Below are 16,215 nucleotides of genomic sequence, written 5' to 3'. Positions count from 1 at the left end.
AACAGTCCGATATACCAATTAGACTCATATCAATGAAAACTTATGCAATATTCCATACATACTTTATTGTCTGTCCTCGAGCGTGCATTATTCAAACTATGGCAGATGTTAAAAATATATCTGACAGATTGTGTTAGTTAGATGTAAATATAAATTTGTAAGTAATAATTAATATCATTTAATAAGGTAACTGCACCATACTCAGATCACGCATGTATTTACTAAATTTCCTCGTGCAGTAAAATATATAAGTTGGATTTTTATTTATAAGTGGTCAATCGTGACAATAGCATGTTAAAGGAGGACAGATAGAAAACCAAATCATGTCAGTCCAATTCATCTAGTATTCTTCATTATTAAAACATATATAGTTCGTTGTACAAGGTATTTTTAGAACGTTTAAATAAGTTATTTTTAGAAATGAGGAAACACAAATGTTTTACACTTAAATAGAAACATGTTTGATTTATTATTTGCGATGAATCAATACTAAAAGCTAACCATTTGTCATAAATCTATACTCGGCGTCACATAAATAACATACTGTTAAAATTTGAATAAAAATATTTTCTACGACTTTATTGACACCTACCTCATTTAAATTGTCTTAAATGACTTGCTCATTCGTTTAACCAAACGGCTTCTCCCTAAACATTATTTATGTGACGTCGAGTATAATCTATGTGGACCATGTACGGTTGGTGTTAGCATTACGAAATAAAACAAGGAAACTGTCTAATTGCATATTTTCAAACATACCAATTTGCAAAAAAAATATATAGATTTGGTTATTATCATTCTTAAACCAACTTATAACCGGGAATTAGAGACAAATTAAAAAAAACAAACATTTGAACTATTAATTTGCGGCAAGTGCATAAATTGAAATCGTCGTATGATAAAATGGTTTTACTTTCATATATTATTTGTTTTCAATCTGATCTAATTTTAAGTAACGAATAATAAATTTCTTCACGAATACCTAGTTCGTATAATGTTTACACACAGTGGCATAAATGACAATAATGATAAAGCTAGATTCGCAATGACCAGACGTAGCCTCGTTTTAACTTGTAAAAAATCATTTGATTACAATGTAAGAAATGTAGTTACGTGTAGAATCGAAAGATAAAAAAAACCACATGAAATTGTATGTATCATGATTGTGATATGTAGTTGCATAAATGTAAAAAATGAAAGTCATGAAAGTCTTCTTAAAGATCGTGTTAAATATTTGACCAAGTTATGCTTGAATAACCAACCTGAGAACAATGTAAGCTTATTTGATCCAATGGTTACTCTGATTCTTAGAAATTGATGTATAAATACTAAAAAGAAAACCAAACAAACCAAACAAAACAAAACAAAACGAACAACAACATCAAGGAAACTTTTCAAAGATTGGGATATATTTTCGTCTAACAAATTCCAGGGCCTCTAGATTACAATAACAATTATTTTTCAAAGAGTACTGTTTTTATATGTTATGGTATATTACTTCCTTTATGGTACCCATATGTAGCTTTATTACGAGGGATCACCTTTAGATATTCATATCAAGACGGAAGTGTACAATTTATATCCCTGTTATTCAAAATACAAAAATGCTTTTAATTAAGATTTTTTATATCATATCAAGCAATTTATTCTAATTACCCTCTGACTTTTAAATTGCATGGTATAAACGTAATGTTATTGATTACATGTTTCCATAAATAAATTTGGGAAACTACCAGATTTCTTTCAGAATGTAAACTGAAATTCGTCATAACTTAATTAATAATGGAACCTTACGAACCTGTTAATATTACAGAAGGTGAACAAAATCGAACTTTTGAGAAAGAGGTCAAATTTAGGAAAAGCAAAGGTCGGACTCAGAAGTTTATTTTTGGAATTTTTGTATCTTCAGTGATTCTTTTGGTTTTGCTTTATCTTGTGTATAATCAATTGAAAAAGTTATATGAGAAGGAGTTGCCTGTTCAAGTGTCGACACCACTTCTTAATGACGATAGAGTTTTGCTACCATCGAATCAAACTTCTATAAATGACACAATGTTGTATTCAAAGGACCTGGGAAAATTTCAAAACATTCAAGTGACACAATCTCTCATCATATTTATAATGCTTGTAAGTATAATTATCATTATTTGAAGGGTTAACGAACTAATGAGTAATTTTCAAATGTAATGAAAGTATTTATATTCTTGAATGACAGGAATCAAAAGTAAACTTATAAAAGTAGTAAGAATAAATGAAAAGATTTTAATGAAAAAATGAAATGCGTATCGCAATAAATTCACAGGTATATTTAGCATTTTCCGCAATGGGATAAAAGAGTATAAAAATGCTTTATGCAATTGAGTTGGTCGTTTAAATAGGACTGCAAATTATGCAACCAAAGAAAGCTTTAAAAAATATTTTCGTCTTTCCTGGTATTGGAAAGCGTAAAGATAAAAGACAAAAACTAGACATCAATACGATTTTTATATCGAAAGATATAAATTGTCGTGTCGGTACACCTTTACGACCAGTTATAATGGCATTGATATCGATCGCATTATTCAATAGAGTATAAAACATTTTTCGTGTTTGTCTATAACTGCGTTTATCAGAGGCGATAAAATAACTCAAAAATCTTTGACAAAAAATCTTGCTTTCTAAAACTGTACGCATTGTTCAAGTCATAAGTCAGCATTAACTTCAGATACTCAACCGAATATGATTTGTAATTTTAAAAATCCTGCATGCTAGCAGCAACGATTGACTTGTCTATAGTTTTAACCAAAGACAAACCAGTACAACATTCAACCTAAGAAACGTAGTGTAAAAATGTTTCTACCTGTCTATTTCTTTATCATATTAAGATAAAGATACATGACAAATGTCCAAAAGAGTCTGAATTGGTCATTACTTAAGAAGTGGTTATTGATTTGTACATGTAATTACTTTCTTAAAGCCTGTAAAACATGCCAATACAAACCAATTTAGATAGATTATGGATGAAAAAATATTGGTAGAAGCTTCTTTACATATGAGAATTTAGTTTTCAGGTAGGTACTTTGAATCATCCGATAATACACAAGAATATTATGAGGACAAGAAAACACAAATATATTTAAAGAAAGGAGGATACAGTTCTAACAGGAAAACAGGTAACTGCATACATATTGAATGCGTAGGCGTTTTACTAAACCAACACAATCTAGTTTATTCTGTATGATTATAACATCTTATTGTTTTTATTTGTCGGATAATTTCCGCATGAGCTTGATTGGTAGAGAGGTATCTAATTATCGTGTAGATTCGATCCCCAGTTCACGCATTTTCCTACGCTCCTACTCAGTGAGAATATTAATTATTTTTTACTTCTTTTACACATCTTCTGCTCTCATCATTGCCCCGCTTGATGAGTGCACCATACACAGCTTTACAGATTTTTAATGACTCAAAGCAGCAGAACGATTGCCGAGGCGATTGCGATACACTTATGTAATCCATATACTCACCAGTTGGCGCAAAATCTTCAAAAAACTGGTAAACTACGAACAGACAAAAAGACATGCTAAACTTATTGTTCCACAATTCAATAAAAAGTAATCTGAATCTGTGGATGTATTTATTTCAGATACTTCTGAAATAGCGGATCTTTATGCTCAATATGATGGATCGAATGATACAAAAGTCATTAAAATACATGAAGATGGCCTATACAATGTCTATGCGTGCGTACAATTGTCATGTCACATGGGAGCAGCAAATGAAAAGGATGTAAGAATTATACACGAGGTATCGCTGGACACAGGAGAGACAACAAATATTGTGGCAAGGAAAACAATAAAACTATGCAAAGGAAAAACGACTTATAGCACAAGCAATATATTTATTCCTTTGCGTTTACAGCAATATGACAAACTAAGCATGAGACTGTCAAACAACTACTACCTGTATAGAACTATGAAAGGAAATTTCATGGGAGCATCACGACTATAAAGTCTTTTTTATATTTGTGGTATTAAATGTATTTAAAGAATTTAATCCATCACAAAATGTGTAAACACTTTTTATACATCTTATAGTTATTTATCATTAATATTTTAGAAACCACAGTACTGTAAAAGGGTGATCAAGGGAACCAATGTTATAGCGGAAATCCAAAGAATGCAATCCAGGGACAAAGACCAGACATGTAAAACAGATATACACAACAAAGAACATAAAATAACTAAAATCATACATACAAAGTAACAAAAGCAAATGAGCAACTCGGACTCCACTAAAAACTGGGAGCATGGACTAGGTGCACCGGTAGGGTAAGCGTCATCTGCTTTTCTAGAAACACCCACCGAGTTGCTCATAAAAAATCAAGCCAAGGGTAGAGATCGGGGAAAGGACAACTATGTCCCGTTGAAGGAATCAGTTTTTATGGTGCAGATGGATATACAATAACGATCCACGTGTTCATGATGACTATCATACAACTTCTGTAGTGATGACTTCAATCTTGTAGCAACATAACCCTGTTCCAGAAGCCTATTTGTTAGAGTTCTAGCTTGATACAATTATCATTTATTACATAGATAACAAAGATTAATCGAAGACTCCATATGCAATAAATTTGGATAATACACGCTGTCAGATAAATTCGGTAATTTCACTCGTGTACTTTCTCCCGCTAGAACGTCACAACATTAACATCAATACACCAATCTGAAACAGTATTAAATTAACGTTGAAAATAACAATTATTTATAGAGAACATCTAAACAATCAATAGGATAATTAATCGAAAATAACCAAAAGAAAGTAATTTATGTCAAGAACGCTTGAAGATCTGACTTGTGCGCGGGACAAGTTCCGCGTGCTCGCTTAATCTTGGCGTTTTTCGCAGTCGTTGGCATATTGTTGTTATTCAATCACACCAGTAACTCATCCTATTAAAAAATGAGCAGGGTTATAATGAGGTGTTTATTGTAATTCTATACAAATCCGAATAGATTCTCAATTTATGTCTGACGGTCTCCGTAAGTTACCTAATTTTCGAATTTTTAAAATATTAACATGATTAATTAAGATGAAATTCATAACTGCACCTGACGCTTTGTTTTAATTATGTTTATCAATCATACTGTCTCATAAAAGACCCGTATTTCACGTGAATTAAGAATAAAGCGATCTAATGTGTCTTTTTAAATAAATGAACGGCTAAATCCGAACTTTTTATACTTGTTTTATGCAATGACATCATTTTACATTTCCATTTTTGCTTTAATGCTGTTAATGGGAAGTTACTTAAACACATGTATAACACAGCAAAATTTGTTTTATAAATAGAAGTTAATTTTGTGATAAGTAATCCGGACTATAAAAACTTGTATGGAGTAAAGGTACTTGCTGGATTAGTGCCTGTACATTTCATTCTAATTCTGCCGATGAGAGATTACTCCTCAATACACATGTAAGACATGTTAAGATTTGCAATATTAATGTTAATATAAGCATTAAATTTATTATTCCAACTTAATTTTCTAATGACACTTTAACTTAGAAATGTGTTGTTTCTACGTTTTATTTCGCAGAATGCATGGCTTGATTATATAAACAATACAGGTGTCAGAGTAGAGCGAGTAGACGATTGTAGTCAGGCTTAGGTAAGCCCTATACTTTTCGATTTAAAAACATGTCAACGTTTGAATTTATTTGGCTTTTATTTTTAAAACAACTAAAAGAGTAATCAAGGGAACCAAGATTTTAGTGGTAATCAACAGAATGTAATTCAAGAACAAATACAAGACATGGAAAACAGACATACACAACAAAGATTACACACAAAAAAATACACAAAAACGATTACACAAATATTGTGTATTCTGTTATATAAAACCAGAACAATTTAGTATGGAGCGCTGATAGGGCCATACAAAGTAGAAAATATTTTGTGCGCATAAAATAAATATTGTACGCTCGAAAAAATAATTAAAGAATTCCGATTAATGCGTTTTGAATTAATCAATATATAAAATTAAAAAAAGAGAAAAAAAATCGAAATGATACCAGGGCCGGATCTAGAGATTTCAAAAAGTGGTTTCAGAGAAGTTCGTGAAAAAAGAGTCCTTGCAATTATTCACTTTTTATCAAAACCTTAAAATTAGATGACGTAATCGTGGTTTGAATTCGACAATGAAACACAACAGTTTCATACAATAAATGCCAGGCATTGTTGGTAAGATTATTCCGTCATAGAATGTTTCGAATCAAGTATTTTTCCTTTTGGTTACTTTGGTTACACTGCAGTAAATTATATAAGCGTACATAAATGCCACTATCAACAATGAAATTAAGAACGTTACAATATCAAATTTGTAATTGTGTTTATAAAAATGAGATTTTCCAATTGATATATGGGAAAATATCGAGGTATTTAGCTTTCTTCAAAATTCACTCTTTATCCGAGCATAATTCCACAAAAAGGTGAGGTTATGTAACAAGAAAAAGCAATATTTTCAATAGTATGTAGTAATATATTTTCTCTCTTTGCGTATGATCAAAACTATTTTGAGCGAACAATATAATATTCTTTTCTTTGTTTGTCCTTATCACTCTCTGTTGTTCAGAAATCATATTTCTAGTATGTCGAAATTTCCAGAGCTTTAGTTGATTTGTAGAAATTTAATTCGAATGAATTATGCGTTATACAAATCTACTAATGCATCAGCTTCAACAAAATCTTATAAGGAAATCTTAATCATGCTACTACAGTATAAGTAAACTCAGTACTTTCTTAAGTTCTGAAGAGGAAGGTCTGTTTATCTTTTCAAATTCTTTTTTGCATTTATTTTTTTTATTTACCAGTTTACTGACTTAAAACCCATACAGAAAAAAACACGATAAATCTATCCGATTACACTTTGTTACAACGGACCAACCGGTTGTTATTTCGTTTTTATCATTTAAATTAATGTTATATGTATCCGAGGGAAATTGAACCCCAGACCTGACACACCCGATGACAGCTCAATATCATAATACCACCGAGGCTGTTATTAAAAATGAAATTTTGATTTTTATCTACTTGATAGTTTCCTGTGACCTTACCTTTTTTGTATGGATCAAATTGTCTCAAACAATGACTCAACAATTTAAATTAACCTCGTGCTTCTCATTTTAAATTATATTCGAAAGGATGAGGGCCGATAAGGCCTTCTCCTGCCTACTAAAATAATCATGGGAAAAAATTCATTAATTCGAAAAAAAAACCTCAATAATAATGTAATTTATAACGTAAATTTTTAATTTCATGCATTAAATTTGTAATTTCATGCATTAAATTTGTAATTTAAAAAGTAAATATTGAGACACGAAGCGATCAAAACCCTTTGGAAGGTCATTCAGGACAGGAAATAGCATTATTTCACTCTTTTGCAACTTAATTCATAGTGAGGTCCAGGTTAACCGAAAAAACATTGAAACTGAAAATGTGTATTTATTCATTTATTCTACAGGAAATCCCTAATGCGATCCAACAATATTAAGCGCAAATGAAGCTTGTAACTCTCTCCTGATCCTTATTTTGAATGTCGGAAAATCAAAAGTCATTTTCTTTATTTTTGTTTTTGAAATGAAAAGAACAGTCCAATATATCTAACAATGTTTATTCAAGTCTGCCTTCTCTATCCGGAAAAAAATATGTACAATGCACACTTATATAAATGTCCTTTCTTTTATTCGATTTCGCAAAGTGTATACGCCAAAACAATGTAAACACTGACTCGTAGTTAGTTGAATTACTTTGCCGATACGCACAGTTTATGAAGTGCACGGGTGTACATGTAAATTTTTAAAGGTTATGTATCATAGATGTGCGCAATAGCCTACTTGTAGTTTAAGTATTTGTCATTAAAGTTCTAATATTGGTACCGAGCGGTCCTGTCGTGCTAATTGTTGTAAACAACATTTGTAGTCTTTTCGAATATTTTCATGCAAGTTTTATCCTATACAATTTGTGTTTTGTTTTTAATTAAGTTTTCTTTATTTCAGTTAGCTGCATCCTGTTTCACGTTTGTATTCATTCCATGTTCTTCCAAATACCTATTAATCTTAAAAAAAAACAGACAGGTGTGTACCGGGTGGTGAATTTGGAGGGAGTGCGACAATTTATAAGCGCGGTCTAGCCGCGAATCATTTGAGAATATCCACGTGACATTTAAATGAAAATAGTTTTTTGAAATGACAAACTTTAATGCATTTGAGCGGAGGTACAATTTGCATAGATGTGAATGCTTGGAAGGAAAACCCCCCTTCTGATAATTTTAAGAAGCGGAAATTTGATCAAGCGTCATTTTCACGACATATAAGAGACAATCCTTTTTATCATAAAACTATACAAGAATTTGTGACAGTTTATTTTCATACATTACAAAATTAGTTTTGGACCCAAAACACTGTAATTTTGATCCTAATTTGAAGTGTTGTCATTTCTAAGCTTCATGGCTTCCCTTTTTCTCCCAATCAGCGTAAGTGGTGAATACTGAAAATTCCGAAAGCGGTGAGTTTTAAGAGTTAACCAGGAGACAGATAGAGCAATGGGAGATTACGGAACGTATGATAAAATACCAGGAGTCTCCAGCCGAATGCAGAAGCGTTCCCACATTAATTTCTAATGAACAAGTGTGATTTGATATTTTTCTCATTTAAAAAAATATTTTAAATTTTAAAACTTATATTGTAAAATATTATAAGAATTGTTGATTTCTGCTAAAAATTATTATCAACAATGATTAGTAAATGTACGTGCTTATTATATTTTACCTATTGTACCTAGAAAACATTAAACACAGCAGGGATCTGTCTGTCTTATTAAGCACAAGAAACGCCAGTGATCTTTAACATATAGTAGTGCAGTACTAACATATTGTTGAGGACGCAACGGTAAAACATGATTTTATAATTGTCTCATCTCTGTTAATTCCGTTTTCAGCAGAACATACTCTTGATGACACCGAATTTTATATACTTGCGATTTTAATTTTGTCGATACTTCTCTGGCTGGAATGAAAGTAAAAAAACATGCAATATTGACATTATAATATGGTCATGTAACTCTATCACCTATAATATATCTTGTTTTCGATAAATTAAGCATCTAAGATACCAATTAAAAACAACGGATCCACACAACAGAGAAGAAAGAAAATATCATATATTGTATCCGTCACTGACGAGGTCTAGCCTTATAATCTTATAGTATATGTATAACGAATAACGTAAAACATTACACTTAGGCGTAATTGTTTTTTTTTACTTTTCAACATAAACAGATTGAACACGCATACAACTTAGTTTAGTTCTTTTACAAATGAAAATTTATTTTAGGTTTAGACTTCGTTAAAAACATAAATGAAAATATTTGTTTTGATGTTAAAAATTGAAACATTTTAAGCTTACCAAAGGGAGATAATTTCATTTCTTCTAGTAGGAACGACAGAACTATATATACCCTCATCCTTTGAAAATACTTGTAACGTAAACTTTGTGTGATACTTAAATCGCCGTAAGAACATAACGTTTTGGTAACTTGTTTAAATATCAACTTTTTAAGAATAGCATGGTACGAGCCACTAGAAAATGTCATTGAAATGCACTTCAGATAAACATTCAGGGGGAGATAACCGTTCATAAACTATAATTTTATGATATTCTAATGGAAAAAAATCAAACATCTTCTGTCATCAAATAGTAACCGTTTCGAAGAGAAAATTTCATTGAACAAAATGTATTTTGATAAATCGTTGGGCTTTTAAATACAGCTTACGAATCTTTCCCACTTTACCTGATTTTTAAAAAGACGTCCGTGTACTTAACTAGCTCGTATATCCTGTTGACACGCCCTACCTTTATAGCAAGGAAAGTTTAAGAGATATTTTTATTGGCCAAGGATATTCTATAACAGAATTGTATGAAAAGAAAAAGACGATTTTAAAGCGGATTTATTATTCTGTTAATGGAAATGAATGGTGTATTAAAAAAAAATGATGACTCCTAATAGGTAAACAAAGACATGTCGCCCTCGTCCATTAATTGATTAGTTTCATTACTCTGTTTCAAATATTTTCCGTTTTCGTTCTGAAAATGAATTACTAAATAGATAAAAATATATTTTCTCCCTTTTCATCTTGTGTTAGGCATTTGTTTCTTTTGTAAGAATGAAAACAACTGTCTTGAGGTAACTAATTTACCAATGGGTAGCCTTGAGCTGATATTTTCATCCCAGTGGGGTTGTTGTATCTTTGATATATACACCAATCCTATTCTCGTTATATTGTTTATAATCCAAAGCTTTATGCGTGTGATTGACGGTTCTTTTATTGACATTAAAACCAACAACTGTTGTCTAAGAAAGTTAAATCTCCGAATCGTTTACTTTTACATTTTTAATCTATGTAATTTATAGAAAGACTTTGGTAATATATGATAACATTAAACACTCTGAGTAATTTTTTTTTTGTTATGATATCATTACATATTGAAACTTGTGCCTCGGTAACCATGGTAATATTTTGAAATCACCCTTGTTTTACCAGAAACTAAATATTTATTAAACTGTCGAAAGGATCGATCCTTTGTTTTTGAAAACTGAACTCAGTGATTGCAACGAAAATATTTTAGCACTTCTGAATATCAAATATTTCGGCTGTACTTACACAAAAACCGAGATGAAATAACCGTTTTTCAAAATTAATCTTACCACCATTGCTTTAATACTTACACTGGTGTATCCAATCAGATTCAACTCTCGCTTATTGGTGAATGAACAATTTCGTGACCATAACAAAAGTTTTGTTTTTGTTTTGTTGCAGAAAAAAAGTAAGAATATACTGATATAATGTTTGCTATTTTTTATTTTACAAAATACGCACAAATAAAGTGAAACCTGTCTAAACCAAACACATTTGAAAGCCCATTAATGTCATTATACAAAGTCACAATATGTTTGGTTTAAACTGGACTTAATAATGGAATAAGTATTTGGAAAGAGTGAAAAACCAAAATATTATTGTGGATGCCGAAGAACGCCTAGATTTAACGAGTAAGCGGATGTGTTCCGAGCACGAGTTAAATCCTCAATTGTTCTTGGCACGAGTGATCATATTTTTGTTATTCACGATAACTAATTAGTTATCCTATTTATTATATATATTGTCTTATGATCTGTCGATATTTTCAACATGAATTTTTAATTCTGTGATTGGCGGATTGATATCAAAGTTGTAATGTTTTGTGGGGAAAAAGTCCTAGAATGAAATCACCAAATGTATTTCAAATTAGAATTATCGAAATATATTATACTGGGAACATTCAATAAAACAATGCTATTTATATAATAATATATAGAATATGATGGCAAAATCAATTAATTTACTGTTATAAATGTTAGATAAGTCTTAGGTCTTACATTTGAAGTGTTTAGGGTCGTTTACGACCATTATTCCATATATCAATTGTATCTTTAATCTTGTACATTAAACAATTGTGTTACATACGGTAAAACATTTAAAAATACAGTGTATAATAGTAACACGTCTGTTATAAATTTGAATAAAGCAATAATCAACACGATGAGTGTTTATATTTTTAATCAATATTTCATAATTCTTTTTTATCAACACAATTATAATAGGAAATAATCTATCGAGAGTAATGTAATTTTTTCCTGATGTTTAATATAAATAGTTTTATGATATTAAATGTAAAGATGATTTTTTCTCTGTTCTTTATGTTCGTTTTGTCTTGCGGATCTTTTTTATTTCATTCTTCCATTCTTTTCACGGATTTTAAATTAGTATCAAATTTCTCAGATGACGGGAACGATACGTATAAAGGTATGTAATATAATTTTAACTTGGAAGTAATTTTTTTGTCTAATTAACAATAACTCAATATATCTAGAAATTTTATTTTAACAAAATTTCAAACTAAACGCACGATAATATGACACTTTTGTTCTTTGGTAGCTACAGATATACTATCAAATTTAATGCATGAAAGTTCGTATTTAAGAAAAAAATTACCGTCCTACGAACAGTCCCGTTCTAAATAAAATTTATCGTAGGGATAGCGAGGAGTACTGGATACGCAGACTAGGTACTGCAATACCTTAAGGATGCAATGACAACATCAAAGGTATAGGAAACCTTTCAAGCCAATATAACAATAGCATAAATGTGAGGAATTTATTTGAAAAAAAAATCCAAGACGGGAAAGGAGTCATGGCCATCGCCACTACATGTGACCTAAGTTACATGATGTCTCCACAGATGGTCTCCTCCCTTTCATACAAAAACCTCTTGGACTTCATCACATTAGAACCAAACTTTATTCTATAACTCTCACTCTACTACGCTCCCTTTACAAAACAAGTCTTGACAGTCCTCTTTCTGACCCCACCTCATCATTAAACAGACTTATTGCCATCATTTTAGATATTGGTTTCCACAGACTCTTTAAACCACTTTGTGTTAAAAGTCAAGATGAAGAAAAACGATCATATCTTCCACTACCGTTTGTCAACAAAGGTATAGATGCAATTAATTTGGCTAACATCCTCCATCACAAAAACGTTACCAACAAATTTCCCCCATATTTCAAAGACAAATCCATACCAACTATTTCATATTCCTATACTTCACCCATTGCATCCAAAATTTTCAATTATAAAAGGCTATTGCAAGGCTAAACCACCTGACTGTTCTTGCAAAACCTCTCCATTCAAATATGGTCCTTCTGGTCACGTCGTTACGTTTATCATTATCGAAAACGAATCTCTGCGTAATATCCTTTCTAAAGGTCCCAAGTACCGTAAACCACGCTCCATAAATTAGAATTATAACTTTAAAGTTCTTTTGGATGCCGTCGAGGACTATGCAATAAAATGGATAAAACGAGAACAAGAAGACATTGATTCTCTGTCAGAGTGGTTAAAGGCCGTGAGGTCTTTAATTTGAAACGAATGAAAGTTTTAAGTTTTCAAAACCCCGATGTAGCAAAAACATTGTCTACTATACATGAAAAATATGTTGTCGTACCAGTAGACAAAGCCCAAAACAACATTGTTTTTGTCTGCAAAACGTTTCAAATCCAATGTTTATTATCAGAGGTAGACGTAGAAAATAATAGCAGTGATAAGATCTACACTGCTACCACTCTCTCCAGAGAAGAGATTGTGGAAAACCATAAATCTGTGTTATCTTCGTTTGGTCTCTCAACCAAGGACGATTTACCGTCTATGTACTGGATTCCTAAACTTCACAAGAATCCATACAAACAACGTTTCATAGCTGGATCTGCAAAATGCACCACCAAACCTCTTTCAAAACTTTTAACTTCTATACTCACAACTGTCAAAGAGGGTCTGCAGTCCTACCACAAAACTTGTTACTCCCGTAGTGGTATTAATTCAATGTGGATCCTGAAAAATTCGAGAGATCTTTTTGAGACAATCAGTTCAAGACTATTATCTGAATATAATGTCATTAAAAGATATGATTTTTCAACACTGTATACTTTTATTCCCCATACTCAGTTAAAATCCCGACTTAAAAACATTATACATCGTTGTTTTTCCAAAAAAGATGGTACACCTAGATACAAATATATAGTTCTTGGTAGAGATTCCTCACACTTTGTAAGAAATAATTCCAAATCATCTTCCAAATATACAGAGTAAAATGTTTTCAAAATGCTGGAATTTGTAATCGACAACATATTTGTCCAGTATGGCGGACGTGTTTTTCAACAAACGGTCGGCATTCCAATGGGAACAAATTGTGCTCCTTTACTTACTGACCCATTCCTTCACTCTTATGAGGCTGACTTGATAGCTGATCTGATCAGAAAGAAAGAATATCGTTTGGCTAGATCCTTCAATCTCAGTTTCCGCTATATAGATGACGTATTATCTTTAAACAATCCTAATTTTGGGGATTTGATACATCGCATCTACCCAAAAGAACTTTAGATAAATGATACTACAGACACTGTGAAGTCAGCCTCATATCTTGACTTACACTTAGAAATCGATGGTAGAGGAAAACTACTGACCAAACTTTATGACAAACGTGATGACTTATAATTCAGAATTGTCAACTTTTTTTTCATCTGTGGCAACATCCCTTCGGCTCCTGCGTATGGAGTGTTCGTATCACAACTCATACGTTATGCCAGAGCTTGTCGAAACTACGCAGACTTTTTGTATCGCGCTAGAACTCTAACAAATAGCTTCTGGAACAGGGTTATGTTGCTACAAGATTGAAGTCATCACTACAGAAGTTTTATTGTCGTCATCATGAACTCGTGGATCGTTATGGTGTATCCATCAGCACCATGAAAACTGATTTATTCAACGGGTCATAGATTTCCTTTCCTCGTTTGTCTAATGTTTCTAGAAAAGCAGAGGACCTTACCCTACCGGTGCACCTGGACCATGCTCCCAGTTTTCAGTGGAATCCGAGTTGCTCATTTACTTTTGTTACTTTGTATGTATGATTTTAGTTACTTTATGTTCTTTGTTATGTATGTCTGTTTTCCATGTCTGGTCTTTGTCCCTGGATTACATTCTTTTGATTACCGCTATAACCTTGGTTCCCTTGATTACTCTTATACAGAAGGTGGAGAAGGATGCGAACGTACATGCATTGTTTCCTGAACATTTACATGAATATTTGTTGAAGCAGAAAAATTAAAAAGGAATGCATGGAAGACGAATGTATATTTTCAATTGTAAAAAAAAATAACGCTAATATTGTTTCCTTCATTGGTTATGATTATTTTTAATCAATTATTTTCTTGCTACAAAACTTCACTTTTAATGCCGTTTCTGGAGATTATCATGTATTATCAAGTTGGCCGAAAATCATTACGGTGAACCATCCGGTGAAATTAATATTCACGCACATGCACGTTTAGCTCACTTTGTGTTCTTTATTAAGTAGTACTTTACAGTTAGGTCAAATGTTTGGTCGATATCAAACTGATAAGAAATATAAGAAATATAATTTATAAATTATCTCAAGAGAAAAACATGTATGGAGGAGGTGGAAAACATATATGGAGTAGGTGGAAAACATGTATGGAGGAAGTGGAAAACAGGTAAAAATAAATGAAAAAAATATCCTTCGATTTGTTTTCTCGCAATTTTAGTTCCTAAATTTCGTGCGAAATTAGGTATTTTGAAAATCAGCCAGCTAATGCTAAAAAGAGAACCTAATCCGACAGGGGGCTGAAACATTATATCTGTCTATGTACAACTTACCTACATTTAATCGATGTATCCACCAAATTTTAACTTTTAATTTTAAGTCTTGCAAAATTTCACCGGGTAAATTTTGTTTGAAAAACAGTGCGCCTAAATGTAACTGCATATTGCACCCTAGAGATATAATTAATCAATGGAATTTTCTTAGACTACGATATCTGTATTAGGAGAGGTCAGTCATAAAATGAATAAATAATTAAACAATCAAAACTCTTGACAGCAAACTCATGCGCCCAAATTGAAATTATCTGAAAAATTAGGTCCAAATGTTCAAAACAGTGGTATGTCTGTAACAAAAATTCAATCAAGCTTTTAACTCCATTTTTCAAAGAACTATTCAAGTATTGTCATAATTCAATCATTTCTCACGATCAAACAGTTGTCATCTTGACGGATTTCTTTAAAAAATAATTTCCTTTAAAGCTTTCAAAACTGCTAGACATTTTTTTCTTCACGTGTACAGTGTGAAGGAAATCTGTCAAAAATTAGTTTCGATAATAATACAACATGCTATGACTGCTGCGCCAGACGGACAGGCAGACTTGTCAAAAAGTTTTATCACCCGCGTGCGTCATTGAATGGTGTGTAACAAAATTGTGTAACAATTATAAAACTCCGTAAAATCTTAAAATATAAGATGTAATTACTCTAGCTCCAGGAACATCAGTATATTGGTACTTGAAAATTCCCGGGTTAAGGTATGAACAGGCCATCCGTAATACTAAATGCAAAACTATTGAATAAAAACACAATAACTTCAAAATGCTATCAACTTTCACGTTTTTTTTTTCTGTTTTCTTTTTTGGTTTGTTTGTTTTTATTGTTTTGTTTTGTTTTGTTGTGCTTTGTGTTGTTTGTTTGTTTGTTTGTTTATTTGTTGTTTGTTTGTTTGTTTGTTTGTTTGTTTT

The 16,215-nt window shown here is 31.6% G+C and overlaps 1 protein-coding gene across 2 annotated transcripts; it reads left to right on the top strand.

Annotated features, from left to right (window-relative positions):
• Nucleotides 1-1,688: 1,688 nt before the first annotated feature.
• LOC148626651 (uncharacterized) lies at nt 1,689-8,837 on the top strand. Of its 2 annotated transcripts, XR_015920127.1 has the most exons (5): nt 1,689-2,127; nt 3,044-3,152; nt 3,626-4,009; nt 5,577-5,648; nt 8,035-8,837. XR_015920127.1 is itself a non-coding variant. In XM_088570815.1 (3 exons), the coding sequence occupies exons 1-3, from the start codon at nt 1,783-1,785 to the stop codon at nt 3,988-3,990; spliced, it is 819 nt and encodes a 272-aa protein (XP_088426941.1). In that variant the 5' UTR covers nt 1,695-1,782; the 3' UTR covers nt 3,991-4,068. The 2 variants fall into 2 exon arrangements, 1 of the variants encoding a protein (XP_088426941.1); XM_088570815.1 differs by lacking the exons at nt 5,577-5,648; nt 8,035-8,837 and having other exon boundaries at nt 1,695-2,127; nt 3,626-4,068.
• Nucleotides 8,838-16,215: the final 7,378 nt, after the last annotated feature.

This window comes from Perna viridis, chromosome 2 (genome assembly GCF_037379345.1).
Source record: "Perna viridis isolate PV_CMFRI_1.1 ecotype Kerala chromosome 2, ASM3737934v1, whole genome shotgun sequence".
NCBI lineage: Eukaryota > Metazoa > Mollusca > Bivalvia > Mytilida > Mytilidae > Perna > Perna viridis.
This window is presented reverse-complemented; position numbering and strand designations above follow the sequence as displayed.

Excerpts from the sequence above, each read along its gene's own strand:
- LOC148626651 (XM_088570815.1), top strand. The coding sequence starts at position 1,783 with ATGGAACCTTACGAACCTGTTAATATTACAGAAGGTGAACAAAATCGA. Across the intron at positions 2,128-3,043 it reads TCATCATATTTATAATGCTT|TTTTCAGGTAGGTACTTTGA; the intron begins GTAAGTATAATT and ends ATGAGAATTTAG. Across the intron at positions 3,153-3,625 it reads CAGTTCTAACAGGAAAACAG|ATACTTCTGAAATAGCGGAT; the intron begins GTAACTGCATAC and ends TATTTATTTCAG.